The sequence below is a fragment of the Corvus moneduloides genome, chromosome Z (assembly GCF_009650955.1).
Source record: "Corvus moneduloides isolate bCorMon1 chromosome Z, bCorMon1.pri, whole genome shotgun sequence".
Lineage (NCBI taxonomy): Eukaryota > Metazoa > Chordata > Aves > Passeriformes > Corvidae > Corvus > Corvus moneduloides.
Genome location: NC_045511.1, coordinates 40,985,682 through 40,994,355, shown reverse-complemented (window position 1 = coordinate 40,994,355; position 8,674 = coordinate 40,985,682). Strand labels below are relative to the sequence as shown.

The following is an 8,674-nucleotide window of genomic DNA, read 5'->3' as shown; positions in this document are numbered from 1 at the left end:
CTGGGTTGCATGGATCTTGCCAGAATGCTGCAAAACTGCACAAAAATAGACAAGTGATTAGTTACATGGAGAGTTAAGTATATGGATATATATGTCTTGCTAAAGCTTTGCAAACCAAGCTCTGCCTTACTTTTAGCTACACAAATTCACTGAAGACCAATGGGCAAGCAAGAGTAAATATTGGCGAAGCTTCGATGAACATTGCTGGTAAACTGACCGGCACAAGACGACCAGAGACTGCTTTGACCAAAAAGCTGTATGCTTTTGCCTTCTAAGGTATTGAACACCTGTATGTTTGGAGCTCTGTACATAATGCCAAACTCATGCAGGGTGACAGGGAACAATGAATCCTGCTGTTATTTTCAGAATCCAATTTCTTCAGACATTCTGTTTATTTTATAACTGGACTTATCCTTCTCCACTTTGTGGATTTGATGGTAATATCCACTGTGCACACCCATCAGGTTTCCAGAGATGCTTACAGCTCTGCAGAGTGAATAGTTCTGTTCTGTTCCTGCACAGCTTTCACACTCTTGGTGACAGCCACTTAAGCATTTGTAGATTTGGCAGCCATAGTTCTGAATGTCAAGACTTGGTCCAGGCATATGGTGAATGTCCTCTATTTCAGAGGAGTTGGAAGTGCTCCTCTGTCTAGTGAGGGGTGCTCATGATCGATTTTTTAAAAGCCTTTTTGGTGCTGGAAGATTTAGACACACGAGAAGCAGTGTTTTCATAATTAGGCAGGTGTTTTATCACAAAATCTTTAAACAATATTTAGAGGTCTAAATCCTTATGGAAATCTGATTATGACCTGGGTAAATACAAAAATTACAGCAGAAACTAGACATGCAAGTAGGCTGGAAGCTAAGTATTGCAATAAAAACCATGTAGATATTTTTGGCCGTATAAAAACAGAAGGGGAGAAGGATGGACATATTTTGGCCCATTTTACACTTGTCATTTCAGGCAAAATCTTTCTTCAAAACAATTAAGAATCTGTTGTGACAAACTTCTCCAGATGCTAGTGGTCATAGCACTCACCATAGGGGAGCAGATTTTAGTTACAAACTCCAGAAAAAAGGTGGAATTTCCACTGTGTGCCTCTTGCAGCTGAGTCCTAGGCAGTGGCAGAAGATGGATGTCATTACCACCTCCATCATCACCACCACCACGACCGTTTCACTGGATCAATCCTTGAAGGTTACTTAAGCAAGGCAAAACCTCAATGGTAAAACTTGGGTATCATGTCTCATCAAGGCCTCAAGGTGCTCAGTAGCTGCAGGCCTTAGGCAGGGATCTGTAGACAGCAAAGAGAATTTACAACCAAGCCCGTAAGTATACATAATTTAGCTACCATCGTTAGGGTATTAACTGCTGAGTGTATGTTTTGAGACTATAGATTTGGTATACAAGCATCAAAAATGACATGACTAAACCACATCTATTTTGCATGCAGGTTTAAACTGCAGCTCATCAGGAATACAAACTGCTTGAAGGCAAATCTAAGCATGACAGACACAGAGAAGGAAAAAAACACGCCAATCTATGAGCCTATCCCTCATGTGTGCGTCACTGCACAGCATTGTCTAGAACGGGGCTCTGCAGAAAAATTGTTCTGGGGTCTTTCCAGGACACAGCACCACTATGTGCAGAATTGGGTTTTTTTTTTGGGGGGGGGAGGGTGTGTGGAATCAGGTGTTCACGTTCCAGCTCCTCAATGACAGCTCTGCAGAAAGCATGCGACACTCAGGCCTGGGAAGGTACTTTCTGAAGCCTGCTCCCCAGTCTGCAAAACGCAGGAGCGGCGGCTGCTGCAGCTTTAGCTGCTTGAGAGACAAGGCTGTAGTTCCTGTCCTTTCCTCTGCTTAGGTCGCTCCCAGGTGTATTTACTGTACGTTCCAAAACGTGCAGTACTCAGAGGGCACAGCAGCCCTGTGAAGCCGGGACAAAATGCCCCATCGAACACAAACGTGGCATTACAATGGAGCATTTAACGACCAAGTCTTCAAACGTTCCTCTTGCGAGTGGAGAACACCCTGCCCCTACCACCGCTTCTTCGAGTAAAGGCGGAGCTCCTTCAGCAAAGCCGGGGGAAAAAAAAAAAAAAAAAAAAGAAACAACAAAACTTAAATCACGTCGCACTCGGCGACTGTAGCAGTGCACCGCTCCGCCTGCCCAGCGGCACTGGGAACGGGGGGAGCCGTCGGGCAGCCAGGGCCGCCCCAGCGGTCCCGCCTTGGCGCCTCCCGGGTGCACGCGCGCGAGCACGGGCGTTGGGAAAGGCGCGCGGCCCCGGCCCGGCGCGGCCTACGGAGCTGAGGGCAAGCGGGAGAGCCCCGCCCTCGTGGCGGGCAGTGCAGGGGCAATTCCCCGCCCGGCCCCGCCGCGAACCCTGCGACGGGGCCGCGAACCCACGGGGACACCGGCGACGCCGCACCCGCCTTTTTAAGGTGACGTTGCCCCTCGTTAGCGCCCGTCTCCGGCCGTGCCCGCGGGCGGGACGCGAGGCGGAGACCCCTACCGCCCCCCGCTCCCGCCGCGCCACCGCCCCGCGCGGAGGAGGAGGAGGCCGTGGGAGCAGCGGCGGCGGCGGCGGCGACAGCCGACACCGGCCCCACGTTACTTTGATTGACGGCTGAACAAATGTTTCCCCTGTTCGAACGCCGGCGCCGCGGAACGCCGGCGATCTGCGGGCCCCGCCTCGGGCGGCGGGAGAGCGGGGGCGGGGAGGCGGCGGGGAGCTGCCTGATTGGTTGCTGGCCCGAGGCGCGTCAGGACCCCACGTGGGGGCGAGTCCGGGGCCGCCCCTCTGCCCGGGCCCGCGCGCCCATTTGTCAGCGGCGCAGTGATGGGCATTGGTGCCGAGCGGCGATTAATGGCAGCCCGCCGCCCATTGGTCGCCGCCGCCGCCCTTCATGGGTGGGAGGCGGGGGGAGCGGCCGACGGTGTCGCGGTGCCTGATGGGAGAAGTAGTCCCCGGAGCGGCTGCATGCGGGCAGTCCGGCATCGAAAAGACTCGGACTCCCAGGGTGCTCCGTAGCGGCGGCCTTCCGGCTGCTGTGAATATGTATCAGAATGTTAATGACGAGCCGTTGCTAAAATTGGTCAAAGGAGTCACCTCAGCAGAGCGTGCTGTGGGAGCGGCGCGGAGCGGCGGTTGGGCTGGACCGGGCTGGGCAGGACACGGCTGGGCTGGGCCGGACCGGACCGCGCCGCGCCGACGAGCCGAGCACGGGGCTCCGCTCCGCGCGTTGCCGCCGCCACCACCGCCACTTCCCGGAGTTTCGAAAGGCGAGGAGGGATAAAAGAGAGGAAAAAAAAAAAAAATATATATATATATAAATAAAGCTGCCCGGACCGTACCGTATTTTTTATCTTTATCGCTCTTCTAAATTTTTTTTCTAATTAAAAGAAAAAAAAAAAAAAGGCGGTCGAGCAGCACTAGCGGGGGAGATGCGGTGCGGGCAGTAGCAGCGAGGACCGGACCGCCGCACAAAAGGGCACCGCACCGCACGCACCCCCGCCGCGGCAGCGGAGCAGCCTCCCGCCCGCCGCAGCCGCCATCCCCGCCGGGGTTCTGCGCCCCGCTCCGCCCGGCGTCGGGAGAGCCGCAGGCAGCAGCAGTAAAAGTTTTCAGGAGGGGAGGAAAACTGCCGGCGGGGGGAATCTCCGGTGGAGCGCGCGCCGGCGCCGGCGGAGGGGCTTTCCCCGCCCTCCTCCATCTCGCCCTCTGCCGCACGGGGCTCGCAGCCCGCCGGAGCCCGTGGAGCGGCGGCGGCGCTCGGGAGAACCGGCCGGCGTCGCCCGCTGACCGCCCCCGGGGGATGTGGCAGCGGCCCCCGAGCGTTGCGGACGCCGCCGCCGTCGCGCCTCGCTGCTGCCGGCGGTGCTCCGCCAGCCCTGGGGCGGCGGGGCCGGGGCGTCCCTGCCCGCCGTCTCCGCCGCCGCGCCTGCAGCCCTGATCCCCGCCGCTCCCGCCGCCAGCGCCCCCCGAAGCGGCGTGGATGATCCGCGACCTGAGCAAGATGTACCCGCAGACCCGGCACCCGGTGAGTGGCGGCGGCGGCCCCGCGGGCAGCGCTCCGGTGCGGGCACCGCGGAGTTGTAGCCATTTTCTTATTGTTGTCCGCCGCGCCGCCGCCGCCTCTCCGGGTCGGGGTTGGCTTGTTCGAGTTGCTCTCGCGTGGTGCGCGGCGGTCCGGGCGCCAGCCCCGCGTCCCGCGGCTGCGGCCGGTACAGAGGGTCCGAGCGGGCAACACCTCCTCCAGCGGCGGTCCCGCACCGCCGGTGCACACGTCGGGGCAGCATCTCGGGGTGCTTGGGGCATCTCGCCGTCTCCAGCGGACGAGCGGGGACGTGGGGGGCTGCGCCTCGGCGGAGCCTGGGTGCGAGGGCCGCGGCGGGGGACGGCGGCGGGCGGGAGGTAGTGACCGGGCGAGAGGGGGCGATTAAAAGACCTGCTGTTCCTTGCTTGCAGGCTCCTCACCAGCCAGCGCAGCCCTTTAAATTCACCATTTCAGAGTCCTGCGATCGGATTAAGGAGGAGTTTCAGTTTTTGCAGGCTCAGTATCACAGGTAAAACTGCCTACTTTCCCCGAGCCCCGCGCGGTCTCTCCTCTCTCCGCTTTCAGTGCCGCGCCTGGAGGGACGGCGGGGCGGGGGCGCGGGACCCCTGGCGGGATCCGGGAGCGGGGCGGACCCACACCAGCCAGGCGCTCCTCGCCGGCTCTTCCACATCCCGCTCCTCTCCCGACCTTCGGGCGAAGGGCTCCTCTGGGCCCCGAACCGGGCGGTGCGAGCGGATTTTCTTGTTTTCCCCGCGTTCCGTTGTGTGGTTGTTCTTTTTTTTTTTTTTTTTCTTTTGTTTCTTTTGGTCTTTTTGTTTACTTTTGCGTGCGGAGTGGGGGAGGGAGGGTGTTGATAGAAAAATATGTGTCTGGCTGGGCTCGTCCTCTGATTTTCTTCGAAATGCCGCTCAGGACAGGCTTGTCTTGGCTCGGCCCCCTCGCGCCTTTCATTGACATGTCAAGTGCTGATAACCTGGAAGTGAGGCGGCGAGCTATTTCATTATCCTTAGGTGGAACAGCGCTGTGTCCTCAAAGTGACAAGTGACTTCTGGCAGGATTGTTTAGCGGGCTTCTGAAAACAAAATAAACACTGGAGGTCTTAGTATTTGCCACAGTATTGCTTAAATTACGTGCAGTATTTTACTTGCAGTTCGATCGTCAGTAATAGCAAAGAGCAAAAATTAAAATCCACAAGTTTTGCTTCTTGACGCAGTGATATGCATTTGATTCTTCTGTGGGTTGAGTAAAAGAAAGAGATGTTTCTAAAACTCCTAAATAAAAACTCTGAAACCCAAATTACATTTTTGTTTGTAGCTTCTTAAGCTTAACTGTTAAAGATATGAGCGAACCCCTGTGTGCTTCTTCTGTGAACCAGTGTCGGTGTTTATTTTTTTTGTCAGAAAAATAATTTTCTGTGTACACCCCATGTATGTATGCAGTTCTTCTAGGAGATGAGGGTGTTGCACAGTATCCCTTGATAATGGAAAAGTGCAAACCCCCACCCTAAACTCTCAAGCAAGAGCTGGAATACACATTTGTATTTGTGTGGTGTAGAAATGTTTGAAAAGGGAGCAGCCGGTGCTCAGGAGAACGTCACTTTAGTGTGATGAAGTACCCATGCTTTTTCCTTTTTGTCTCTTAAACAGTTTAAAGCTAGAATGTGAAAAACTGGCCAGTGAGAAGACAGAGATGCAGCGACATTATGTCATGGTAAGCAAGCTGCATAACAAATTCGAAATGTCTATTAGCCTCGTATACTGAGACTGACATACATTTGGATTGCTGGAGGCAAGCAGGAAGATTGTAGTAGCGCTGCTGTTGTTGAGGTTCTATCAGTGCTTCCATGATAAATCCTTAGTTTCTGGGGTGTTTTAACTTGTTTGCAGCAGTCAGTATCCTTGTGAAACTGGCTTTTTAACCTTTTAAGCAGTTGAGGATGTTTCTTCCAAATGCTAGCAAATCACTTGTCAGCCCTTTCAAGCTGTGTGCAACTTCCGTAGTGTACCTGGGGATGATGTTTTCACTTTTGCTGACTTGTCCCAATGGTCATATCTGTAAAATGGTTCAGGATAGTATTTTTTTCTATGATGTAAGTAAGACAAAATTGTACACAAGCTCATGCAAATCCAGTGCCTTCTTCCTAGAAGAGCTGTTGCTCTTAGGCAGCTGAATCATTGTTTCATTAAACTGAGAATGTCAGGGATCTCAGTGAAAGGAATTTCCTCAGTTGTTGTGGTCTGCCTGGTTAAATAATGTGCATAGGAAGACATGTCTAAATACATAATTGTGTGATGGATCATGATGACTGTAGAGGAGCTCTTGCTATCTCTTCTGTTGTACACCTCTGAAGGATTAGCTGTTTTCCATATGCACATGACAAGTAATACTCTTGTATACACAAAAAGAGTAAATAACCTTGAAAAAATCTTAAGCAAGAGCACAAGCAAACGGTAAGGCTCGCAGTTGTCATTTTAATGCCTGATATGCCTAAGTCTTGGAGATTGTTTGGTATTAACGTTACACACTGAGCAGAGTTCCCTGCAGTACTCGGGCACAGCAGGACCTACATAGATTGGTGTATCTGCTCTGGCCCTGAATTTCTGTGCTGTTTCTTTTTTTTTGTCCTTGCAGTTTAATTGCAGGAATTTTTTTTGTGTGTTCTTTTGTAAAATTTAAAATATTGAATCATTAGTCTGTTAGACATTACTGATTTATGTGTTTATATGCTTGAACCGCTTTGGGTGTTTTTTTGGCATGTTCTATCTGTGCTAGTGGATAAAATCTTGATCGTTTTCTGCTTCTAATCCTTGACTCCGCTTGTGATTTTTTTTTTTTTTTTGGTCTGTTTTGGCCTTGTTTGACAGCTGTTCTTTGTAAATGTGACATGAAACAATGTAGATAAAGCAAAAAAAAAAGTTTTTTATGAAATGCTTTCTTTGCAATTCCAGGAACTCTTCAAGGCAAATAAATGTGCGTAAGTCTGTATGTCTTTGTACAGATGATGTTTCAGTCATAGGGAATTTCAAAGTAGTTTCCACAATTGCAAGGTCTAACAGAGTAATTTTCTTTTTTCTTAGTATTATGAGATGTCCTATGGGCTGAATATAGAGATGCATAAACAGGTAGGTAGATAATTTGTTTTGTTGTAAGAATGGTCTGTATAATTTCTCCTATCAATCTTAAAACAGATGTGTATTCTGTGTGACTTGCTTTAATTGCATGCTTGAGTGCATCAGAATTTTTCTTAACCTGGCCTTGAATCTTCTGTCTCATGTTTGGTATACAGAGCCTTTGTAGGTTACGGTCTTGACTGCCAGTCGTGCATTATTTTCTTGACTTTCCACACTGCAGTTTTTGCACATGCAGGCAATCCTATACTTCACAGGGACGGTGTCTGTGAGTATGAATGGGTTTGTGGGTTGTGTCTTCCTTTCTGTCTGGTCTCAAACCTTTCGGGTTTACTTTTTGGGATGATGGCTGTGTCATGAACGTGTATTAGGAAAAGGAGTGTGAGTGGAAAAAATGGTTTTTTTTGTTAACCTGGGCTGATTTAAGCTGGAGCTACAAATGCAGTTGATATACAGCCATTTTGGTGATTCCATCAGGCTGCTTACTTGGACTTCTGTCCAGAACCATTGTGTCAGCATCTCAAACACAAAAGAGTAAATGAGCTTTCTGTGAGGGTGTAAGCATAGAATCATAAAATGGTTTGGGTTGGAGGGAACCTTAAATATCGTGTGGTTCCACCCCACCCTGCCATGGGCAGGGACACTTTCCACTAGATTAGGTTACTCAAAGCCCTATCCCCCCTGGCCTTGGACACTGCCAGGGATAGGCATCCTCAACCTCCCTGTTCCAGTGTCTCACCATCCTCACAGTAAAGAATTTATCACAATGTCTAAACTAAACCTGCCATGTTTTCAGTTTAAGGCCATTTCCCTTTGTCCTATCACTACATGCTCGTCAAAGGCCCTTTACAGCTCTCTCGTAGGCCTCCTCTAGGTACTGGAAGGCTGCTATCGGTTCTGTGCCTTGAACTCTAGCACTTAGGCCAAGATTAGCAAGAGATTAGTCAGCTAGTGCATGATAGTGTAAATGAGAGTTTCTTATTTGATAAATGTGTGTTTTTTAACCTTCTCTAGAGGAGAATGAATTAAACGTCTGACCTCTTTTCCAGTGAGGGAACTTTTTGTGTAGTGGAGTTTAATACTGACAACTCATTCTAGCAAATGTTTGAGCAATTCGCCACCTTTGCTGGGGAGCATAAACTGCAGAAATAAAGAAATGATTGGACGGGAGAAAAAAGATCTCCTGAAAATTGGTTTTTACGCATTTCCGTTCAAAGTTAGGGATTTGGAACTTCTCTGGGTTTGGAAATAGGATTTCTTTATCTTGTTGACAGCAGACATAGAAGTCAAAAGTTCTTTCATGTTATTTATTATATTTTGTATTCCATTAGCATCTCAATGCCATAGAACTGATTAGGGCCGTTTTTGCTAGATGGCATACATATGAAGACACTGCGATTTCCTGTTTCAAAGCATTTTGCATCTACAGCTTCAAACTTATGGAATCTTGTACATACAAGTTATTTTACAGACATATGT

General features: G+C 50.3%; 1 protein-coding gene across 4 annotated transcripts in view; it reads left to right on the top strand.

Moving 5' to 3' along the window:
- The first annotated feature begins 3,911 nt into the window (after nt 1-3,911).
- The window catches only part of LOC116437976 (transducin-like enhancer protein 4), a 98,374-nt gene continuing 93,611 nt past the window's right edge, over nt 3,912-8,674 (top strand). For 3 of the 4 annotated variants that reach the window (XM_032096405.1, XM_032096403.1, XM_032096402.1), the window contains exons 1-4: nt 3,913-4,049; nt 4,478-4,575; nt 5,714-5,777; nt 7,145-7,189. In XM_032096405.1, coding sequence (XP_031952296.1) covers nt 4,005-4,049; nt 4,478-4,575; nt 5,714-5,777; nt 7,145-7,189 — 252 coding nt within the window. In that variant the 5' untranslated portion in view covers nt 3,913-4,004. Of the gene's footprint in view, nt 4,050-4,477; nt 4,576-5,713; nt 5,778-7,144; nt 7,190-8,674 lie in introns of all 4 variants that reach the window. The other variant, XM_032096404.1, reaches the window with a different exon arrangement.